The sequence below is a fragment of the Diceros bicornis genome, chromosome 24 (assembly GCF_020826845.1).
Source record: "Diceros bicornis minor isolate mBicDic1 chromosome 24, mDicBic1.mat.cur, whole genome shotgun sequence".
In the NCBI taxonomy this organism is placed as follows: Eukaryota; Metazoa; Chordata; class Mammalia; order Perissodactyla; family Rhinocerotidae; genus Diceros; species Diceros bicornis.
In genome coordinates, this window is record NC_080763.1 from 17772255 (window position 1) to 17796750 (window position 24496).

General features: G+C 50.7%; 1 protein-coding gene across 1 annotated transcript in view; it reads left to right on the plus strand.

Annotated features, from left to right (window-relative positions):
* The first annotated feature begins 9292 nt into the window (after positions 1–9292).
* GALNT16 (polypeptide N-acetylgalactosaminyltransferase 16) overlaps positions 9293–24496 on the plus strand; it is an 89388-nt gene continuing 74184 nt past the window's right edge. Inside the window, exons 1-2 of the mRNA XM_058567201.1 lie at positions 9293–9446; positions 9836–10125. Coding sequence (XP_058423184.1) covers positions 9949–10125 — 177 coding nt within the window. The 5' untranslated portion in view covers positions 9293–9446; positions 9836–9948. The remainder of the gene's footprint in view (positions 9447–9835; positions 10126–24496) is intronic.

The window sequence follows — 24496 nt, forward strand, 5'->3', positions numbered from 1 at the left end:
GGGACTGCGATCAATAACATGCTGTGCATTTGGTGGCCTGGCAGCTTGTGTGTGTGGAGAGAGGGGGCGACTTCCAGATGGGGCAGGGATCTTCGTGGTCTCAGGCCTGTCGTCCGTGCAGGGTTCTAATGCTGGAATGGTTCCCTGAGTCTTTGGCTCCAGCCTTTTCTGGGCAGAGAAACAGGACGAAGCAAAATGCCTGGTGTGTTTTAAATAGATTCTGCTTGCTGCAGCCAAGAAGCCCAACAGCTTGGGAGGTGAGTGACCCTTCCGGAGAGATTTCTGTTGGGCCCTTCCTCTGGCCTCTGGCCCCTCGAATACTGACCGCCTCAGGCTCTCCTGCTCCTCCTCTCTGACCTGACGCCATTGGTGTTCATCGTCCTCTCGCTGCCCTCCTGATGGTTTCTCTTCAGGCCTTTCTGGTTTTAGTATTTATTACACTTTTATTGGTTTTTGCTCTCTGCTTTTTCTTTCCCTGAAGCGGTTTTTCCTCATGCTCTCTATCTTTTCATCTCTTGGAGTCTGTTTGTGTCTACTCTACCAAGTGCACATCTCCATCTGCTGCTCCTTGTCTGACTCTGTCATGGCTTCTCACTTGTCCTCTTGCCCCCACCTTCCCAACATCTGCTGGGGGACAGCCCACCCTCACCGGGGCTTTGTTGACCCTGGAAAGAAGTTGGGTGCAGGGAATGCAAATGGAGGGTAGAGGAACCCACATTGAGCAATCCCCTTGTGGGGCAGGTGACAGCTCCAGTCTGGGAAATGGACCTTAAAGATGGCAGCTGTTTCTGGGCAGTGTGGCAGTTGCAATAGGTAAGCCAAAGGAGGAGGAATCAGAGACATCAGAGGAGGGGTTGGGGGAAGCAGGGGACAGAAGTGATGGGCCAGCACCCAGTCCAGTCAGTGATCACCAGAAAAGGAGGCAGAAGAGGAAGGCCAGGTGCAAGCTCAGTGTCAGGAGGGAAGGCTGAGGAGGAGCTGGCCCTGGGGGAGAAAACCAGGGGAGTGGGACCCCGCCAGGGATGCTGGGCCCAGCCCTGCCAAGTGCAGGCAGGCAGCCCGGGGGTGCAGCCAGGAGAAGAGGGAGCCTTACAGACCCTTTTTCCCACCCATCTCCAGCCCTTTTGTCCTTTTTTCTTTCATGTTCCTGTCCTCATGTTATATTAGCAGCAGAAAACAAAATAAAACAAAAGGCAGTCTGTCTTTGATAGGGAATGGCAAGATCTGGAGAATTTAAAGCTGGATGTACTTCCCTCTTTGCTGAACTCTTAGGCCCCTTTGGCCATCTGGCTGTTGGAGCCATGAGAGCCAGCCCCTTCCTGGAATACCTTGAATGGAGTCCCTGTACCAGCTTGATAGCCCAGCCCGAGTGCCAGTGGCAAGGGCAGCCAGCAGCGGTGTGTGCCCACAGAACCCCTCCAGGCGCGTGGGGCAGCCAGGGGAGCAGGGCTCTTGGCCATCCCAGCTGGAGGGCTGGGGTTGGTCTTAAGCAGGGCCTGGGCTGAGGGGTGGCTTCCAGCATGTGATGCCAGCCCATCATGGGCTCCTTTCCCCTAGGAACTCAGCTGCAGAGGCCTATGGTAGAAGAAAGAGAAAGGAAAACTCTTCTTTTGCTTAAAAAAAATTTAATTGAAGAGGTAATAAATGCAAGTGGCAAAAAATTCAAAAGTGACAAAAGAATATACAATGAAAAGTCTTCCACTCCTCATGTCCTCAAGTTCCCCTCCTCAGAGACATCCCTGGATGTTCCAATTTCTTGTACATTCTTCCAATTTCTCTTTTTTAGGTCTGCTGTCATCCAGAAGTTTTCAGATTCTTGATCAAATGCAATATTTTAAATTGTTTGTATGTATATATATGTATGTAATATGTGCGGAGGGATCAAATGATGATAAAGAAAATTGTATCTCAGTTTATTGCCAATAATTCTTGCTGGGCAGGGAATGGTTTAAAATATTAAAATAAGTAAATAGAATCCTAAAATGCTAGCACTAGAAAGGGCCTTCCAAGTTCTTTTGTACGAAAGTCCTCATTTTGAACATGAGAGGGAGGCCCAGATAAGTGACTTTTCCAGCATCGCCAAGCTAGCTAATGGCGCTAAAACCCAGGTTTCCCTCCTCCTAACCATCCCAGGTGCCCAAGAACACACTTAGTGCTCCGTCTTTAGGTAGTGGCCATTGTAAAGACATATGATTCAGAAATGGAGGGAAAGACAAATGATTCCACATGGGTTTAGAAGTTTCCTCCATTGGACACAAGTATAGGGAAAGAAATCAGTAATCCTAGGAAAAACCTGAAGTCAAATTCCGATTGAAAAAATAGCTCTTGCGCACGTGTGTGCACACAGACACACATGCACACACACACAGGCATCGGCAGAAAACGAAAGGTATATTCTGTTGTCTGTCTATCCTGCTTGGCCAGGCAGAGGCTGTGAGAGGCGGCACAGTGTCACCCCCTGCTGAGGAACCTGCACCTCTTGGACCTGCTGTCACCCGGTGGGGGGAGGCAGAGGCGGGCATTGTTTTGTTGGGCAGGAGGGAGAAATGCCAGCCTAGACTAGAGTAAGAGGACAACGTGTGCATGGACACGGGGCAGGGCTGCCAAGGGAGAGGGAAGTGGCCATGCCACTATGGAGCTCTGCCACCACTGGCTCCAGAGCACTGACAACCGCAGCTGTTTACACCACCTACCAGGAAGAGATGCCCCAAGATTTATATGCTCACAAAATAGCAGGATAATTTTTAAAAATTATCTCTGCTTTGACAACAGTTCCAGACACTGTGAACAATTTCAGTGTCCAAGCCAGATTGATGGGTCTTTTGATGGCTTCAGAGGGTGGCTTCAGTGAGATGGGACATGTATGACTATAAACACTGGCTGTAAAAACCCTCAATTGCCTTGAAATGGTAAATTTCTAGGCAATGTGGATCTGATATTACACGCCTCCTGCGTTAACAGCTTTTTCTTCCTGTTCAATTATTTTGGCTGGTAAGGGAGTAGAAATTACACTTCGAAATATATCAATGGATATTTTCAGCCTTGCTGAGAGCTTCAAAATATATACCAATCCTGGGAGCATTTCCTAAATTTTCACTTCCCAGTTTCTCAAGGAAAATGGAGGTATCAATTGTAGGTACCATTAGATGGAAGGAAATGCAGGACCAGCACCATGGGTCTCTTTCTGATTTAAATTGTCTCTGGTCTTATCATCTGACCTCTTTTTGAGCCAAATTTTATCCCAGCCCTAGGTCTAGGAGTCCATCCTAACATGCACCAGATGATGAGGTCCTTGATACAGAAATGAGTATTCCTAAGAGCTTGGGTCCACAGCCCTGAATCAGGGGCATCTGATGGAGGGAGAAAAAGTGCTAGTTCTCTGTCTCTTCATCTTCACATGGAGGATCCAGAGGACCTAATCTCTGATGCCACACGGCCGCTCACCCATGCCTAGGTGCAGGGTACATGGGTGGCCACTTAGCAACGTCTTTGCCCCAGTTCTTTTCTGGTTTTCTCATCTCCACCTGACTGGCCTCTTCCACTCCTCTTCCTGAGCACCGGACCTGGATTGACAGCTGCCTGCCTGGACGGACCACAGTGAACTCAAGTTCAGTTGAACATTCCCCCCAGATCTGCTCCTCCTCCTGTATTCTCCATTTCAGTTAATGGTTACCTCACACCAAAGCACTTGTCTCCTACGCAAGAAGTTTACATGTTATTCTCAAATCCTTTCTCTCACCTCCACCTCCAACTGATCACCAGATCCTGAGTCTACCTCGTTCTCTCCTGCTCCAGTGTTACTGCCCTAATCCAGGCCCACAGGATTGCTTGCTTGGACTACTGCAATAAATATCATTGTGATCCCCTGCCACTGGTCTCCAGCCTCCTCACTAAAATTTATAACTGATCATGTCACTCCCTGTTTTAAAATCTCGAATGGTTCTCCATGTCTTACCAGAATAAGTCAAACTTCTTGTAAAGGCATGGAAGATGTCTGCTAACTGGTCCATGCCTACCCCTCTAACCTCTTTACCATCCCACCCCCTAGCCCATACACGCCCAACCACTCACCATACGCATTCCTGTGCTCCATACACTTCCACATCTTAGGCCTTTTGTTTGCCTCGTCATCTTCCCAGAATGCCCTTCCACATCTTGCCTACCTCTTTATTCTTTAAGACTCAGCTCCCAGATGACTTCTTACTTGTGAAAAAGCCCCCTTTGTGCTTCTATGGAGCTCTATTATAGCATCTTGTGATGATTTAGGTATATCAGTTACTGGACTCCTCAGAAGCTGGGATTGGGTTTTGTTTATTTTCGTATTCCTGGAACCTAGAAGTGCCTTGCATGGTAGGCGTTCAAGAAGGAAAGGAAAGAAAGGGACTGGAAATAACCACCCAAGTGGGCAAACAGGCATTGGCTTTGCTGTCTGTGCGGGCTTGTGGCATTTTCATGGGACTGAATGGGGAGCAGCGGCAGCCTGCTGCCCTAGATACTTATTCATTCATTTCCTCATTGCAGAGATATTTAGTGAGTGCTGCCGGGATGCCCAGTGCTGTGCTAGAAACTGATGATACACAAAAGAAGGCTGCCAGGCCCTGCTCAAAGGAAATCCCATTCAAGGGCGAGAGGAGTGTGACAGGCACTGGCCTGGCATTTGGGGCCATCTGGTCTGCTCTGAGGACCTTTGCCACTCAGCTCTGCAGAGGCTGTGGGGGAGGGGAAGGGATGAAGGAGAAGGCAGTGGAAATGAGGGGGTCAGGGAGGCCTTGGAAAGGGCTCTGCCTCTGGGACCAATTCTGCTGACCAGCTGGCTTTATTTATGCATATCTCCTTTGCAGGAATTCCTTGCTGTTAAGAAAAGGCATTTGACACATTTCTAATTAGACCTCAGACTCTGCAATCCTATTATTCCCAAATGCAACAGCTGGGTCATTTCATGATCAGTAATAACATTTGTAGTTCCTGCAGTTATCCAGACCAAAATCAGGGTCATTCCTCCCCTGACTTGGGATGGGGCCACAGAGGACTCTCTCACCCCCTCATTCTGGGACAGAGGTTTGGCCCCTGGCCCCGGGGTTAGGGGAGGAGCCAGCTGCTCCTGAGGAAGCACTATGAGAGGACCTGGGTTACTCACCACACTGGCCCACACTGACCTGAGATCCCTCACTCCCTTTCTCTGGGCTCCAGTCCTGCATCCGTCTCTCCTCTGCTTGAGCGAGAAGAGCATAGTGCACAGAGCTACCCTAGCCCTGTGTGTTCCCTCCCTTCCTTCCATCAACAGATATTTAATGAGTGTGGACTATGTGTCACGAAATGCCAAGCGCTGTTCTAAGCACTGGGGAGACAGTGGTGAACAAAACATGCAAGAGCCCTGCCCTCATGGCATTTACACTCCAGTGGCAGAAACTGATATAAAAAGTCACCGTTATCAGACAAATAGGAGAATGATGACTGCTAAGAAGACTCTGAGTTCCTTTCAAAGAGCCAGGTCCTCGCCTCCATCTATAATGGTTTATAGAAACTTAACTTATAAATAACTTTTCCTTAGATACACTGGTGCATTAAGTGTGATCAGCTGGAGTGGGTAGCATATGTGCCACTTGATGGCTGGGTGACCTCTGTGGACATCAGTCACTTTATCTGTGAAATGGAGATGGTCGTGCCTTCCTCACAGGGCCATTGTATTCTGAGATTGTGTATCGGCACAGTGCCTGTTGCATGGTAACATACATTCTGTTCACCATCCCTGCTTCCTTTCCTGCTAGGAGCAGACAGGGGGTCTAATCATTTCCCTTCACCCACCTTCCGGGCCCCTGCTGCAGCTGCAGACAGGGCAAGAGGCTTCTGAGCTGACTCAGAGTTGCAAGGGTAATGGGCATGCCAGCAAGAATGGACAGCCAGCAGAGGCTGGGGCCCTGCACTCTGCCTCTCCCCGCCCCTACCTCCAGCCCACTCGGCAGAGGTTCTAGAAGAGGCAGCCACTCACTTATGGGCAAGACAATCATCCTTGTTGGACCTCGAGTGTGGCTGAGGAGGCCTGTCTGGTGTCTGTTCTCCTTCGCAGCTCTGATGAGCAATGCCCTGCGTGTGCCCTGGGCAGGCCCTTTGGGAGTCCCCTCCACCCAGCACCAGCAGTGTGCCTGTGAGAGTGGGCCTCCAGGGGCCTGGGGTGGTTACCAGGCACTGGATTTTACATGCTTTATTTCATCCTACTTTCCCCAACAATGCTGCAAGTTACGGGCTGTCAACGCCCCATTTTATAGTTAAGGAAACTGAGGCTAAGAGAGAGTAAGAATTTGCCCAAGCCACTCTCCTAATATGTGACAGAACCCGCATTTGAATTCGGGTTGTCCAACTCCAGAGCTAGGGTCTTACACCAAGCTGTACTCTCTCTCCAGTTATCCACCCCACCCCTAAAATCCCCACATCAAATGCACAGGGGCAGAGAGTTCCCTCCAGGCTCTGGGAGCGACAGGGGCACATGGCACTTTGCCCAGCTTACCTGAGTGCTGGCTTCGACAGCTTTAAAAGAGAATGGGACCATGCCTGAGAGCAATGCCACAAGAGAAATAATGCCCAAGGGACTGGAAGTCCACAATGGCACAGTTGGAGGGACGTCTCTCTGCATCCCTCCTTTTACAGAGGAGAAAACGGAGGCCCAGGAGGGTAAGTGAGGTCCCTGCATTATAGAACTTCTGTCCACCGTGCAGACTCCCCAGTGGCCTCAGAAGCCCTGCAGGTGCCCAGACCCTGGCATGGAAAATGGACCTAAACGCAGCCCCACCACTTCCCTGCTGTATGACTCTCGGTAAGCGAGAGCTTCACTGGACCTCAGCAACCTCGTCTGCAGGCTGTGGGCGCTTTAGAGACAATGTGTGTGAGATGCCGGCACAGCAGCTGGCACCTGCGAAGGACTCAGTGAACTGTAGCTATTATTATCACTCTTGTTGTTTTCGAAGTTCAATGAATGTTAGGCAACGCTAAGTCTCCTAAGTGTTGCTTTGATTCTGTGGTTCTACTGGAATCCATTCCTAGGACCAGAGAGGAAACAATGCTCACTGTAATCTCTGAACACTGAAATCCATCTCAGGGAGGGCGGAGGCTCAGCTCTGCACCTATTTGGGATTAGAATCTGGAAGAAAGGCTGTGCACTGTAGCAGAGGTGGCAGCTGCTAGTTCCTAGCTCTTCCAGAGTGCCTGTGGCTGGAGCCCTCCTTCTGGAGCCGTCAGAAACCCCATCAGCCTGGTTTCAGTTTGGCATGATCCAGTTTCATCCCCACTGCTTACGGGTGAGTTAGGAGCCTCTCACTAGGGGTTGATATGATGTCTTTGGATCCCACATCCTCTCCTCTGGTTCTCTCAAGACCAAAGGCAAGCAAACATGCATAGACCAGGCTCGGATGAGGGGAACAGCGTATGACAACAAAGGGCCATTCCCCAGGTCTTTCCACTGGCTGACATGAGAGCCTGTGTGGCAGTGCAGACACCAGGAGGGCAGTTCCCTTACATTTTCTTGTCTGGAAATGCCTTTGGGGCCTGATTCCTGAGGAGCAAGGTCTTCCTGGCCTCCCACTAAGGATATGACCACTGGGTCTGCCTCAAGATTCCTGCGAAAACCAGACAGTGGTTTCATGGTAGTTTTCTCCATCTATGCAAATGAACCCTGGCCCCCACTGCAGTCTAATTAAACTCCCCAGGAAAGAGAGACCTGGGAGAGCGAGGCGGGCCCACTGCTCCAGCCAGTGACATCTCCTCACCCATCTCCTATTTTTCTTGACTGCCACACAGCTCAGACAGTGAGCTATGAGACCCTCTTGTGCACATTCCCTTCTTTCTAGGGCCACCTTCTTGGTCGGGCCATTTTTGGACTTGTCTAGGTGTCCCCGTGGTTAGTCTTCTGTGGGAGGAAGAGGGTATTGCAATTGCCATGATGGCCTTTCTGCAGCAAAAAGCAAAAAGGAGGGGCCGGCCCCATGGCATAGTGGTTAAAGTTCCAGGTGCTCTGCTTTGGCGGCCCAGGTTCACAGGTTTGTGGGTTTAGAGGGTTCGGATCCTGGGCACAGACCTATGCTGCCCTTCAAGCCATGCTGTGGCAGCGACCCACATACAAAATAGAGGAAGACTGGCACAGATGTTAGCTCAGGGCTAATCTTCCTCAAAAAGGAAAAAAAAAACCCTTAAAGTTTTCTTTCTTCATTTCACTTCCCTCCAATAGAAATGTACTGAGCATCAATTATATGTGTGGTTGGGTCCTGAGTGCTGGAGAAACGGGGGAAATGAGTGGTGCTGATGGGGGTTGGGTGAAGGCATGAGCTATGACTCATCATTTGCCAGATACCTGAGGCACCTTCTTTTACAGGCTGGGACCGTATGTGGGCCTTCATTTGAGCCAGTGTCCAGCAGCACCAGCAGGCAGCAAACTCCCTGCCAACTCTGGCAGGTCCCTGGGATTCAAGGGCCTCCTGAGTCCAGACTCACCCAGCCTGGCCAACCTCAACTGCCACCAAGTCCTTCCCAGCATCCTGGGCCCCAGCAATACAGGCAGCTCTCTTCCTTGAACATCAAGTACATATTTCCATCCTCTGGACCTTCGCTCTGGCTATTCATGCAGCCGATACTCTGCCCTGCCCTTCCCTGCCTCTTAAGAATTTATTCGAAGGATTTATCCACCCTCTGTGAGAAACCTTCCCTAAGAGCACCTTGCAATACGTTATTTCTTCCTCTGCCATCCCTGCTTGGTTTATTTAACATCTATTCGTTGAGGGTTTGCTCTGTGCCTGACCCTGTGCTGGTCTCCTAGAACTAATTTAGCCCACCTTGCCTTCTGCTGGGAGTGAGAGTGGTTCACACCAGATTCTCAACGCCTCCAGGGCTGGGGCAGAATCTCAACGATTTCTGTGTCCGTGTCTCTCACCACCGTGTTTTGCACTTTGTCGAAAGTGTCGGATGGAGAGAGGGCTTCTAGACTGGGCTCTGCCCACTAATTAGTCGTGTGGCCTTGGGCGAATCTTCCAGCCTCTCTGGCCTCCCTTCTTCCCGATGAAATGGTTATGATGATACCTCAGGGTTGTCCAGGGGCCAATGAGGCGGGGTACAGGGAAGCATCATGAAAGCTGGGAGCCCCAGGCCAATGGAAGATGTGGGGTGGTTGTGCCCCCTTTCTCCTTTCACTGGCTGTGAAGCAGCGTCGCTCCCCCTTCACTCTCTTCGAATGTCAAATGCACCAGCTTCCAATCCCTCCTCGGGGCGGGCCCTCGGGCGGCTCGGAATCCTAGGCTGCGGAGGATTCCGGTGCAAACTCAAGACTCTGCTCCCACCCAGCCGTCCCTTCCCAAGGACTCGCCGAACACACCTTAAACCCGGCGCCAGAGCGCAGTTCAGAGTGCAGCCCAGAACTGCAGCTCCGCGGCGCTGGCCCTGGCCGGGTCGCGCATCTCCAGCCGGTGACTCAGGGCCGCTCGGTCAGGGGGTGGGTGGAGGTAGGCGGGACCGACCAGGGCCACGCGGGGGCAGCCGCCGGGCGCTCGGTCGCCGAGCGGTGGGAGCGGAGACTCGCTCTGGCCCGTCGCCATTCCGCCGCGGGCGTCTGCCTCGCCGGGCCTTCCTCCGGCGCGGCTTTGCACCCGCCGCGCTCCTCTCCGGGTGCGCAGCGGCCCGGGCTGCCGGCGGGGGCTGGAGCGCCGGGCGGGCTCTGCGCGCGAATGAATGGGCGCCCGGGGGATGCGCGCGCTCGGGGCTGAAGGGCATTAGGACCGTGAGGATCGCTCCACGCTCCTGTCTCTCCCTATCACCCCCCCCAACCCCCCACCTCTCTCCTTTTTCTGCTCTGCAGGACTGAGCAGCCAGGCGCGAGCGAAAACAAACAGCTGGGGCTGCAAGCGCCCCCGCCCCGGCCCGGAGAGCACGCCGGTCCGGGCCCCCACTCGGGGCGCCCGCCCGCCCACCATGAGGAAGATCCGCGCCAATGCCATCGCCATCCTGACTGTAGCCTGGATCCTGGGCACTTTCTACTACTTATGGCAGGACAACCGAGCCCACGCAGCATCCTCCGGCGGCCGGGGCGCACAGAGGGCCGGCGGGAGGCCGGAGCAGCTCCGCGAGGACCGCACCATCCCGCTCATTGTGAGTACGCCCTGCGCGCCGGGCGGCCGGCCCGGGAGCCGCGGCGCGCATCGTAGCCCCACGCGGCTGCAGAGGGCGCGGGGCCCGGCCGGGGCTGCGTGCCCGCGGCGCCCTGCTGGCTTTGTATATGTTGGAGCATTCCTGCCCGTTGTTATGGCAACCTCCGTCGGGCTAGCGAGGCCGGGGCGCATGGATGGAGGGAGGGTGACAGCGGGTGGGGGCTGGGAGAAAGTGCTGCAAGTTTGGTGGGCCCGGCGTGCGCGCGCGACTGGGAACGTGGCGGCTCTCTCGGCACTGCGCCGCCGGCCAGGGGGCCGGGGACTGCCCGCGCCTCGCCCGCCCCGGAAGGCGGCTGGACCTTGCGCGCAGCAAGCAGGCAATGGGAACCGCGCGCTGCTGAGCGTGTAGGTGGCCGTGCGCACCCCCACTCCAGCCTCTTGGGGGCAAAGGACGTGGGGTAGGGGCTCCGGGTAAGGCAGGGTCGCTAGAGGCTGGGCCCAGCTTTGCGTCCACTTCTCAGCCAGGGTCAACTTGAACCTGCTTCTTTGGCACGGAGGACTCCCCACTAACACCTCCCGGGGTTCTCTGGGTCGGGGAAAGGTTTCGTCCTGTACGCGCCCCTCACCACAACGCTAGGGTCCATCATGACGAGTGAGTGGACAGTGTCTTTTCTCGGACTCAGAGATTCCCTCTCACGAGGTCAGCCCCGCGACGTCAACGCGAGAGAGGAAACAAAGGCGGCGGAGCCCGGCGGGGCCCTCGGCGGAGCTGCGGGGGCCTTAGGCGCTCCGGGGACCCGGGCTGGGGTGTGCGGAGCCCCCGCCGCCCTGCAGGGGGCGTTCCTGTCGCAGCCTCCGCCCGGCCCCCGGGTGACATCTTCGTGTGGTAGGGGCACCTGTTGAGGCAGGAGGCTCCGGGAGCCGCCGAGAGGCGCGCTTCGGCGGGCCACGTTCCTGCGACCGGGGTGGGCACCGGGCGAGAGCCCTGGGCGACCCTCGGGACGAACTGCTGAGCGGGGGCAGCCCGGCCGGACGAGGACCAGGAGGAGGGAGAGCAAAGTGTGGGGCCGGGGATGGGGGCGTGCAGCAGGGTGGCCATTCTGAAGTGAAAAGATCTGGGCCTGGGGAGGGAGGAGTGAGGAGCTCCTGGGGAGGTGCGGGGTCAGGAGGGCGAACGAAGGCCTGAGTGCGGTAGAATCAGATGGTTTTTGCGCCAAGGTGGCTGAGCCCCAGGAATATGGTGGGGAGGGGGCGGCGTCGGTGTGAAAGTGCTCTCATATTCCCATCCTGCCCCAGATTCCGTGTCTTGTCACCCACCCAGGAAGAAGTGAAAATCCCCTGCCAAGCGACCACATTTCCCACCTCTGCCTGAGGAGACCTTGGGGTTTGTGGGTTTTCCTACAGCCCCCTCCCCCAATTCCCAGATCCCCCTCTGATTGAAATCTCTGGGGGTGAGCCTGATCAGGTGGGGTGTTCCTTTCTGGGCTGAGGGTCCCTGTCACTAAGACACTGTTTCCAAAGCACTTGTGGATGTTTAGAGAGCAAGGCTGCTGAGGAAAAAGCCTCCTGTGTAAAGACCCTAGAGTGTTGGGGTCTGGGTGGACTGACAGATTGAAGTCGGGAACTGGACAAACCAGTAGCTCCCTCCAGGGAGCTTCCACACCCTGGACTCGTCCAAGCTGCCCCATTCTTACACTCTGAGAGGGCCAGCCCTGGTCTCAGGGTCGCGGGCCTGAGGAGGCAGGGGAGAAGCGCCTGATCAGATGTTCTGTCCTTCCCTGTGGTGACTGATGGGAGGAGGGTCTGAGGTGGAAGAAGAGGAGGAGGGGAGAAAAGAGGGGACTGAAGGGAAGAGAGCACAGGGAACCTGCTGCTCAGAGTCGAGCTGGGTCTCATTCCATTTGCCTCTGCTTCAGAATCCTGACCTTACTCTTGGACCTCTCCAGTGCCTTCTGAGACCAGCTGGGAAGGCCACTCAGACTGAGAGCCCCGGAATGGTGTGGGGGGCACTGCTGGAGGCATGCGGCACTCGTTTTTGAACATTCTCTGGCCCTCTCCTTGTTCCTATGGGGTTTGACTTGCTGCAGATTAGAAGTGGGCTGTGAACTGGAAGCCAGGTTTAAAGTGTGAAGGAGTATTGGGGAGATAGATCCCTGGGAGCCAGGGAGTGGAAGTGCAGGAAGAGAGGGAGAGTGGAAGTTTCTGGGGAGTGAGCCACAGAGCCTTGTCTGGCCACTGAGGGGCATAGCCAGCTCCCTCTCTGTTCCTAAGCTTCAGTCGTGGGTGTCTGTTCTGCGGGCAGTGGACCCAGTCACACACCGCCTTTGCCACTACCTTGCACTGTGTCCCTATCTTCCGAGGTATTTCACTTCAGTGGACTCTCAGCCACCTGCCCTGTGTCCTCGCTGAATGTAAGCTGTCACCCAGGGACTGTGCAGGAAGCTTCTTGCCCCACATTGATGCACACAGCAAGACTTACTAAGTACTTGTTAGATGAGTGAAGTAGGATTTCTGTTCATCTCTGGGAGCAGTCAATGGTCCAAGCTTCATATCCCCCTAAAATTTATTCCCAGCTCCAACCTGACCATAACTAAGGAGATAGGGAAGTGCACTGGGGGTTGAACCCTTTGTTCAACTTAAAAGGGGCAGGTGCAGCTGAGGATTTGCTTTCTCCCTGAAATCTGTGGTTCACCTCTCACTGGCCTTCTTGCCATTCCAAAACGTGGCTCTGTCTAGTTGGGCCAGGACACTGCATGTGGATTTTCGGATTCTTGGGGAATGATGTGGCCAGCCCTGCTGACAGAGGCTGAGAAAATTCAGACAAGCGTCATCATCACTCCCCTGGGGAATCAGAGAGCTGAGCTGGAAAAGGGAGGGTCTGCATAAGCGCCTGGGCCAGGAGGCAGTCCTGCCTTCACAATGTCGGGGCTATTTGAAGCCAGCCAAGTTGCTTCTGGACCTTGGAGGTGCTTATTTGGCATTGTGGGGTGTCGGCATGGCAACCGTATGGCCCAGATTTCTCAGGGAGGTCCTGATTTTTAATATTCTGTCCTGCTGTCAGCCCATGTGTCACAAATTTTCATGTGAAGAATTGGTCATGGAATCTGTAAAACTAAAGGGAGATGCTGACTCCATCCCTAAATGGCTGCTTACAATGTGGCAGGGTTTGTGATTTTTCCATGCTGTACTTTATGGGCAAGGCAGTGGATTTGGGGACATCCACTTGAATTACATCAATGCACACTGGCACTGGACGCAGCTGAAGCAGGAAGTGGAGCAGACACGGCTGGCCTTCAGTCTTCAGGCCTCACAGTCAGAAAGATCATTTGTGATTGGTTTGGTACCCAGGGTTTCCACATGCTAATTCTCTAAGAGGCATGGGTGGGATGCTAAGGTGTTACACAGAATTTCACTTTATAGACATATTTTTAAAAGACTATGCATTATGAGTATTTTCAGCATAGTTGTACTCATTTGCAACATCTCCTATTTGGAACCATGCAAGTTTTAGGCTAGAGTTTTCCTAAACTGGAGTTTTCTTATCCTACAATCGGATACTGCTGAGTGACCATGGACAAAATACGGACATATCTGGACCTTGGTTATTTTATCTGTTAAGTTTTGGTTAAACGATTTGTAAGGTTTGTTGATCCTTAGATAAGCTGATGGTAGCTTCATTTCTAGAAGTGAATGCACGGCTTTAAGGGAGTTCTCCTGGACGGCATCATGGTTCGTTGCTTGTGGAGGGCCACGGCCCTCCACAAGCAGGAGAAGGTCTGGCAGGAACCCCAAGGCCTCGCAGGGATCCCACTTATCTGGCAGGGGGAACACAGATGACGGCTTTTCCAGCGCTGTTCTCTGAGAGCAGAGGCTTCTATCAGATCTGGATGAATTTATATTTTATTTATAAGGTGTGCATTTTGGAACTGTGGGAATACGATTTGCCTAAATGACAGAAAATGATTTTATATTTAATTTGTCTAGGTGCTGCACACAAGAAAGAGGGTGGGGAGGGAGGAGCACAAACACCCACAATTCCCTTTGCCAAAATGTTCGATTGAAAGAGCCTGATTTCCCGTCACTGGGGTCTGATCCTGGGTCATGTTGGAACCTGTGTGTAGGACTTGGGGACAGCACAGGAGCACCAAGACTGGTGGACCCTCACAGCCCAAGAGTCACCTCCCTGGAGGCCACAGCCCCAAAGGCATAGCACTCGTTGTAGGGTGCTGCTCATTCTCCTGATGGGCCCTTCATTTCCCCCACTGGCTGCTCCAAGACGGTGGGCCTGGCTTTCTTCTCTGGTGGCAGTGTCTCTTGGCTCTGTGAGCAGAGGAAGCCCTTGGGTCTGGAGGCGTCATTTAGGTAGATGTGGGGGGATGTTAACAGGCAAGCCTGGGCCAATTGCCCGGGGATGGTCTGGCTGCAATAGAGGAAACCGCCCTGGGGTCAGAGGTGAGCCTGAAGCCGAGCAGTTCATTACGGTTAGAAGATTGAAGATTTATTACCTGTCCGCTTCTTGAGGAGACTGAAACACCTTCCCCATGAACAGGAGGACAAAAACACAAGGAGGCTAAACAGACAGGAGACCCAAGGCTTCTGGAGAGGAGCAGCAGGCAGAGCTTTCAGACAAGAGTCAACGGTGGTTATACCCGGGCAGTGGTTGGTTCATTAAATCAGACAACGTGCTTGGTGCGGTCACAGATGTGTATAGCCCGCTCTGGACATGGTTCCCAGTGGCTTAGTCTCTCTCCTCTGAACACTTATGGTCTTTGATCTGTGCCCATCTAGCCTCTGTCATCACTGTCACCTCTGTGTTGTATTTCTGGTGGCTGCATTCATTGGACACTTCCATGCCGTGTTAGGTGTTTCACCAGCTTTAACTTTGAATCTGCTCAACAGCCTAGTGAGGTAGGGGCCATTATCAGGTTCAGTTAACACAAGTACACTGAGGCTGAGGGAGATTCAGTGACCTACCCGTGATCTGGCAACTAGTAAGCGCCTTTGAAACCAGGTGTTTCTTTTTTTTTTTTTTAATTTATTTTTTTCCCCCAAAGCCCCAGTAGATAGTTGTACATCATAGCTGCACATCCTTCTAGTTGCTGTATGTGGGACGCGGCCTCAGCATGGCCGGAGAAGCGGTGCGTCGGTGCGTGCCCGGGATCCGAACCCGGGCCGCCAGCAGTGGAGCGTGCGCACTTAACCGCTAAGCCATGGGGCCGGCCCAAAACCAGGTGTTTCTGCCTCTGAAGCCCATACTTGTGTCTTCTTTTCTTAAAGCATCTTCAGGGCAAGATCCAAGTCTGATGCATCAGCCGTCTTTCCGGGGGCACCTAGATCAGCACCATGCTTTGTATTCACTCCATAAACATTTGTTGGGGAAAAAAGTGCAAAAACCATACAGAACAAAATGTTAGCAGTAGGGAAGTAGGATTATGGGTAATCCCCCTTCCATCTTTTGGCTTTTTCTAGCATTTTCTATAATAAACATCTATTAACATTATAATGATAAAGCCAATCAAGGTAATTATTTAAAAAAATAATCAATGACTGAATAAAATCACCTTTGACTCCTCAATTAAAGAGTAAATTTGTTCACCATGTCTCAAACTTCTGAATCCTCCATCAATGCTTAGCATTGAGCCAACAGAAAAGACTTATTTGAATCATTCTGTAGGGTTCCAGGGAATAGAACTGGGGCCAGTGGATCAAAGTTGCAGGGAGAGAGATTTCTTTCACCAGAAGGAAAACTTTCTCACTGAACCGTCCATCATTGGAATGGCCCAAAGGCCGACCAGGGTTTCTCTTCACGCTCCCTGTCAGCAGGTCAGTGCTTCCTTCCAACAGCAGTGGAGGGGGAGAAAAAAGGCTCATTGTCCTGACTGTCTCCTAGAATGTCAGGCAGCTCTGAAACAGTTTGAAACAGGGTCCAATTATTGCACCGCAAGAGACCTGGCGCCCTGGGAAGCAGGGCTAGCTGAACACACCACGGCCAGGGAGGAGGTGACTAAAAGAAACCCATAACCGCTGCTGTGCTGTCCCCTCCCTGTTCCTTTGGAGCTGCCAAGCAAGGAAGGAGAGGGGGCCAAGGCTGGTCAGAGGCAAAGCCGCAAAGTAGGAAGCGCTGGTCTTGAGGATCTTTCCTGCTCTTCAGAGTGAGACCCACAAAGGTTTTCCTCCCCGACTGAGGCCCCTTGAGTCTGACCTTCCCATCTGCCCCTTCTTCTGTTTCCCCAATCCAGCCTGGGCAGAGTTTACAGGTGGCCTGTCTTGTCTCCCAGGGCCCTGCCCATGGCTTCCCAGGGCGGTGCCGGCTGGCAGTGAACCTGAGCTGTGTGTTTTTGGAGGAGGCCAAAGCCCAGGCCTGCCTGTCTCCCCTACTCCCTGAATTTCTGCCGCACCCTTTAACAGTATCTGCTAGAGACAGTATGGCCACCTGGAGGACTTTTGTGAACATTTCAGAACAGGTAGGAGTGGCGGGCTGGGAGTATTTTGGGGAAGAGGGGGCAAATGGAAGAGCCTCTCTGCGTATACTCTGTATGCAAGATAAGGCTCAGGCCACATTTGGAGAGTCATTGAGGTGACTCTGCCCCAGGTATGGCCTTTCCACTTTTCTGGACCCATTAGAAAGAGCTTCAAGTTTAGCTTAAGGGCAAAATTGCCTCTTTCCTGCCATTCCATGAAGTGTGGCTCAGTGTAGACCAGGGACACCGTTGTCTCAGAGCTCAGAGCGGGGGTGACACCTCTTAACGTGCTCAGAGTTGTGAGACCTGCCATTATGGGGTTCCCCTGGGACCTAGCTGGGCCAGGACCAGGCAAAACGGAGTGGTCCAGGATGGAAACAGACGTCAGCTGCCAGGGGTGAGGGTATGAGGGGATGGAGAGAGAATGTGGAATGAAAGCCAACTTATCCAGTTTCTAGGCTCAGCGCTGCCCCCAAGGGGCTGTGTTTCCTTAGATGAGTCACTTCCACTCTCTGGGCCTTAGTTTTCTCATCTGTCAGACAAGGGTTGAACTGCAGGATCCCTGAGATCCCTCTCAGCTCAAACCGTCTTTGACTTTGTTGGCCTGCTCCTGCAAAAGTGAGGTGGCCACAAGCGAGGGCTCAAGGTCTGTAGGGCTTGGATTAAGGAGAATAAGGCCGGAGGGTAAGGTGTATGATGACCCAGACCACTTGTGTTCAGACGAGCGTGAAACCTTTAAATTCTCATAAGGAATAAACTGGACCTACCCCCTCCCTGTTCTCTTCTCTTGAAATGCTGTCTGACGGAGCTACGCAACTCCCCTTCTGCTGACCTAGAAGTCTAAGGTACTCGTGAGTATGTCTGGGGATGCACACAGACACACATATAGGAGTGTCTATGGGAGGACTTCAGACATCTCAACAACCTGGGAGCACCAGAAAGACACTACAAAGACCCCTGAGCAGAGAATTGTAGTCACACGCCCTTGGACTTGACTCAGAAGACAGGCATGGAATTGCCCTTAGGCCAGAGCCTGGAAATTAACATTGTAAAAATCAGTTTAAGGAATTCATCAGTTTAAGGTTGGCCATCTCCTGGCAACCTTCAGCTTTTCCTAGGTTCCGAACATACAGATTAGAGGAAGCAAGGCGAAGGACTTGCGAGGAGCTGCTGATAACACTGAGAAGTGACAACTGACAGCAAAGGACCAACCAGAAAGGGCCATGTGAGGTTGGAGCAGCCCCTTCCCACATGCACACACTGGTCAGAAGTGCTGAAGGCATCATTTATTCATTTGCTTTCAATTATTTACTGAACGCCTACTGTGTACCAGGACTGTTAAAGGTTCTGGAAATAACAAAACAGCTAAAGTCCTTGCTTTCGTGGAGCTCACTTCCTAGTGGGGGAGACAGACCATAAACAGATAAATATGCAACATATTAGGTGGTGGCAAATGCTACGAAAATAAAATAAAGCAGCAAAAGGGGAGAGAAGGATGGCCAGGAAAGGCCTCTCAGATAAGATGGTGTTTAAACTGTGGCATGAATGAAAGGAGTGAGCCATGCAACCATCTAGGGAGAGAGTATTCCAGACAGCCAAGGCCCAGGGCACCATCTCTGCAGGGTGTGTGCTCGGTGCACTTGGCTGGGGCAACCTAAGCAAGGGTAAAAGTGGCGCAAGGTGGAAGTCCAGATCATTAGCCCTTGTAGGCCGAGGTAAAGATGGGCTCAGAAACATGTCCCTGAGTCATCAGGAAGTGATAAATTACATTCAGTGTCTGGGCTTGGTACGTCAGGAAACTATGTCATTCAGTTCAGAAAATTTTCCAGTAATGTGATCAACTATATTAGTTAAAGTGTTGGTTCTTAAAGAGGTAAACCTAAGTTCTTTGAAAAATATTCTATGGCTGGAACGCTTCCTTTCCTTATAATGTGAGATCAGTGAGGTACTTGTATGTCGCGTGTGTGTGTGTGTGTGTGTGTGTGTGTGTGTGTGTGTGTGTGTGAGGCTGGTGAGGGGGAGTGGAAGGTGCTGGTGCCTGAAGAGATTTAGAAGACAAAAGATAATGGGGCCCTTGTTGAAATAGTGGAGTAGGGCAGGGTGGGGGAGGGCTCTGGGTCCTGAGGGAGACTTTTGTGTGGGAAGGAGGATTCCTCTCTGTGATGGTACCTGATCAAGTCCCCCTTTGTTTCCTCATCTGGTTCATCGTGTTCTCTTCAGGTGCATTTGGGACTCTGGAAAGGATGTTTCCTGGCAGTGTGGGAATTTGGAATTCTTGTCCTTTCCTGCGCCCAGTCGCCGGTTCCTCTTGGGTACAAGCAGACCCCTGAAGGCTGAAGCATGAAGGGCCTCCCCTCAGACACGGAGGTGGGCACCTGCGCCTGGGTGGGCACCTGAGAACTGGCAGGATCAAGGACCCCACATAGCTATTTTTCAGGCAGGCGGTGGATGAAAGGGGCTGCATTCAGGAGGTGGATGGCCCTGCCCGGGCCTGTCTGAGGCTGTGTCCACTGCCGTTCAAGTGGCTTCCCCAGTGCCCAGGTGACTGGTATGATAGGCCTGCCTGTGGCCCCAGCAAGCTGCAGGCACTCTGCTGTTGTGGTTCAGGTCACACATACTCAATTCGAGACCCCTGTCAGTCATGCCCTTTTAGACACTGCTTCTCAGAGTTCAGATTTTCATCCCTTTATCTTCTCACAGCAGCTCTGGCTTTTAGCTTCTTTAAACAAACTGCCGGGGAGGCTTCTGACATTTCAAGGTCTTTCGTTTCACAGGGGTCTGGCCTTGGGATGCCACAGCCAGAAGGTACTCATGTTGCCTTCCAAAGTTGCCCAGTCTGCAGTCAGTTCCAGGGGCTTAGCTTCTGGTGCCTTACAAGTCTGTGATCAGATTCTTTGCTTGGAAGCCATCTTTTTACTCCCTGTGAAATCTCTCACTCGGGGCTTCTGGGGATTGTGGAGGAGTGTAGGAGGCATTATCCCAGGGTTGGGGGTAGAGCCCAGCCTGAGGCTCAAGGAGAAAGAACGTGAGATTGATTAGTATGTCTGCTGTGCTGGTGCTTTGAAGGAGTGAAGTGGTAGGACTGAGCCACAACCCCAAGTAGTTCACCAACCCAAGAGCCCAGAGGAAGAAAGGGAACCAAGGACAGAGCACACACACTGCAGGAACCAGGGAAGGCTATGGAGGGCCTTTTGGAGGTGCAAGCCAAAAGAGATTGGCCAGGTAGAGAGCAGAGGCTGCCCATGGTGCTGTTCTAATACAGTCTTGGTGCCACCTTGTAGAGGTGTGAAAATGGCAAGGGCCTGCTCCCAAAACACTGAAAGGAAGTGGTTCGCCCCTGGATGCACCCCAAGATTGCCAACCCCTGTTTTTTTGCATGGCAGAGAACACAGCATCACCCAGACAACCTTCCAGTCAAGCTGGGTCCCTGAACCACACCTGGGCAGGGGCTCGGAGCCAGGGTGGGGTGGGCTAGCCCTGGAACTGCAGAGCATAGAGCCTGGGAGATCTGAAAGCCGTGTGGGGCAAAGCTGAGGGGGAGCCAAGCAGAGGGACTAAGAAAAGACCTGGTCAGAGAGAAAAACCAGTTGTGAGACAACAGGCTGAGCAGGAGTGTTCAGAAGAGCCAGTCATAGGTGCCCTGAGCACAGTCACAGGGGCCCTGATGGGAGGCTGGCATCTGCCTCCAGGTAGGGGGAGCCCTGCATGGTCCAGACCTGTGCTGACCAATCCGGTAGTCACCAGCTACATGTGGCTATTCAGCACTTGAAAGGTGGCCAGTGCAACAGGAGGAACTGATTTTTTTTTTTTTTTCCTGAGGAATATTCACCCTCAGCTAACATCTGTTGCCAGTCTTCCTCTATTTTTTGTATGGGGGTCACTGCCACAGCATGGCTGACATGTGGTATAGGCCCACGCCTGGGATCTGAACCTGCGAACCCAGGCCGCCAAAGCGGGGTGCATGGAACTCAACCACTATGCCATGGGGCTGACCTCCTGAATTATTTTTTATTTTTTTATTCTTTTTAATTAATTAATTATTTTTTTATTGATGTTTTAATAGTTTTTAACATTGTGAAATTTTGGTTTGTACATTTTTGTTTGTCCATCACCATATATATGTCTCCCTTCACCCTTTGTGCCCACCCCCCACCCCCATTGCCCCCTGGTCACCACAATAGTTTTCTCTGTCCATGTGTTGCTTTATATGACATATATGAGTGAGATCATACAGTGTTTGTCTTTCTCTTTATGGCTTACTTCACTTAACATAATACCCTCCAGGTCCATCCATGTTGTTGCAAATGGGATGATTTTTTCTTTTTTTATGGCTGAGTAGTATTCCATTGTATATATATACCACATCTTCTTGATCCATTCATCAGTTGAGGGACACTTAGGTTGCTTCCACTTCTTGCCTATAGTGAATAATGCTGCAGTGAACATAGGGGTGCATAAGCCTCTTTGGATTGTTGATTTCAGGTTTGTTGGATGGATTCCCAGTAGTGGGATAGCTGGATCATAGGGCATCTCTATTTTTAATTTTTTGAGGAATCTCCATACCGTTTTCCATAGAGGCTGCACCAGTTTGCATTCCCACCAGCTGTGTATGAGGGTTCCTGTTTCTCCACATCCTCTCCAACATTTGTTGTTTTTTGTCTTGGTGATTATAGCCATTCTAACGGGCGTGAGGTGATATCTTAGTGTTGTTTTGATTTGCATTTCCCTGATGATTAGTGATGTTGAACATCTTTTCATGTGCCTATTGGCCATCTGTATATCTTCTTTAGAGAAGTGTCTATTCATTTCCTCTGGCCATTTTTTTTTTTTTTTATTGATATTTTAATGGTTTCTAACATTGTGAAATTTTGGGTTGTACATTTTTGTTTGTCCATCACCCCATATATGACTCCCTTCACCCCTTGTGCCCACCCCCCACCCCCACTTCCCGGGTAACCACAGTCCAGTTTTCTCTGTCCATGTGTTGGTTTATATTCCACATATGAGTGAGATCATACAGTGTTTGTCTTTCTCTTTCTGGCTTATTTCACTTAACATAATACGCTCCAGGCCCATCCATGTTGTTGCAAATGGGACGATTTTGTCTTTTTTTATGGCTGAGTAGTATTCCATTGTATATATATACCACATTTTCTTAATCCAATCGTCAGTCGAGGGACACTTAGGTTGCTTCCACTTCTTGGCTATGGTGAATAATGCTGCAATGAACATAGGGGTGCATAAGCCTCTTTGGATTGTTGATTTCAGGTGCGTTGGATAGATTCCCAGTAGTGGGATGGCTGGATCATAGGGCATCTCTATTTTTAATTCTTTGAGGAATCTCCATACCGTTTTCCATAGAGGCTGCACCAATTTGCATTCCCACCAGCTGTGTATGAGGGTTCCTGTTTCTCCACATCCTCTCCAACATTTGTTGTTTTTTGTCTTGGTGATTATAGCCATTCTAGCGGGCGTGAGGTGGTATCTTAGTGTTGTTTTGATTTGCATTTCCCTGATGATTAGTGATGTTGAGCATCTTTTCATGTGCCTATTGGCCATCTGTATATCTTCCTTGGAGAAGTGTCTGTTCATTTCCTCTGGCCATTTTTTGATCGGGTTGTTTGTTTTTTTGTTGTTCAGTTGTGTGAGTTCTTTATATATTATGGAGATCAACCCCTTGTCAGATATATGTTTTGCAAATATTCTCTCCCAGCTGGTGGGTTGTCAGTTCGTCTTGATTCTGGTTTCGTTTGTCTTGTAGAAGCTTTTTAATCTGATAAAGTCCCACTTGTTTATTTTTTCTTAGTTTCCCTAGTCTGGGTAGGCATGTCATCCGAAAAGATTCCTTTATGACCAATGTCAAATAGTGTGTTGCCTATATTTTCTTCTATGAGTTTTATAGTTTCAGGTCTCACATTCAGCTGACCCCCTGAATTTTTAATTTTAATTTTAATTGATTTAAATTTAAAAGCAGACACTCATTTTAGTTATTGAAAAACTTTTAGGAGAGTTGAGAAGAACTTCAATATGTGGAATCTACATTTTCAACTGTAAACTTGATGAAATTTCCATACAGATCAAATCTTTCTGGTGAATATTTAGTATCTAAATTGAAATGTGCTGTAAGTGTAAAATACACACTGCATTTCAAAGACTTAGTACAGAAAAAAGAACTAAAATACCTCACGAATTTTTTATATTAATTTTGTGTCAAAATGATAATATTTGGATATATAGGACTAAATAAAATATATTATTAAAATTAATTCTACCTGTTTCCTTTTTAATGTGGTTACTAGAAATTTTTAAATTATATATGTGGCTTGCCTTCTGTTTCTTCGGACAGTGTTGGTCCTTACATGCGTTCATAACCCTCTGTAAAGTGCCAGGAGGTTGTCAGCAGAAGGTTGTGTAAAAGTAAAGAATGTGGCTACAGTCTTGGTTTACCTTGATTTCACGATGAGTCCTTTTTTGTCCAGCTGCTGCTGAGTCGTTGGTTCCTAATGCACCACCGTCTACTGGGCACAGGACACCTCCCAGCATGGGCCCTCGTCCTCATACCATCATTAAAACCAAGGTCAATGTTTTCTTGCAACTGTCTTCTCTTTTTAAAATCCCTTCTAAGCTCTCCCTGTGATGGAAATGAGTTTTAGAGGAGGGGTAGGAGCAGGGAGCCTTTCACTCCCTTGGAAAGTGGAGGGATTAGTTCCAGTCTGTTGCTTTTGGTGTTTCGTCTTTGTCCTGTTAGAGCCAGAATGACAAATCGGTCTCAGCTCCACTGACAACTCAGAACCCGTGCAAGTGGCAGCCTGGAGCACTGTGGGGAGAAGGATTCTGAAGCTGCAGGCAGACTTAGTGGGAAAAAGGCGATTGATTAGCCATGTCTGAAAGGGTGTGGAAGGGGACTGTATAACGTGTGCTTTGTATTTACTGATCCTGCATTGATGAAGTTGCCTTCTTTGAGTGAGTTTTCTCCACTTTAAAGACCTGATATGTTTTAAGACATTGGCCACTTAGAAGAAACAGGGATGAGGCACATTGAGTCAGAAGATGTGCAGAGGGGAAATTGGTTATCTCCGTGGATCAGAACGCTCACTAAGGAGATGTGACAAGAGCTTTAAAACATTGCATAACCTTTTAATAATATTTTTCACTTACTCGGTGGAGGTGAGTTGGCACCGGTCCGGAACCAGCCTGCTAGCAGCACAAGAGATGATTAGAGCTGAAACCCAAGGAGCCGGGTAGGATCCTGGAGGGTCTGGGGGAAGAGAAGAGAGTTGGCTCTTTTCCTTTCTCTCTCCTTCCTCTTGCTTTCTTTAAAAACAGACTCTGTGGGGGCCGGCCTGGTAGCATAGTGGTTAAGTTCGCACATTCCGCTTCTGCGGCCCTGGCTTCTCCAGTTCGGATCCTGGGCATAGACCTACATGCTGCTTATCAAGCCGTGCTGTAGCAGGCATCCCACATATAAAGTAGAGGAAGGTGGGCATGGATGTTAGCTCAGGGCCAGTCTTCCTCAGCAAAAAGAGGAGGATTGGCAATGGATGTTAGTTCAGGGCTAATCTTCTTCACCAAAAAAAAAAAAAAGTGGGCTCTGTGAATTTGAGAACATTTCCTGCTTCTTGTGCCACACTTCTGGTTGTGACTGTTCAGGATGCAGCATGAGATAGCGGTTATGGGCACAGCCACTGGGGCCAGAGTGTCAGGGTTCATGTTCCAGTCTGCCACTTACTAGCAACTTATTTAAGCACCTGTGCCTCAGTTTTCTTATCTGTAAAATGGGCATACTGGTAGTCCCCATTTCAGATGGTTGCTATGAGGATTAAATGACTTACTTCACATAAAGTGTTTAGAATAGTGCCTAGCACATAATAAATACTATACAAGAGTTAGTATATATGTTGTTAGTAATAA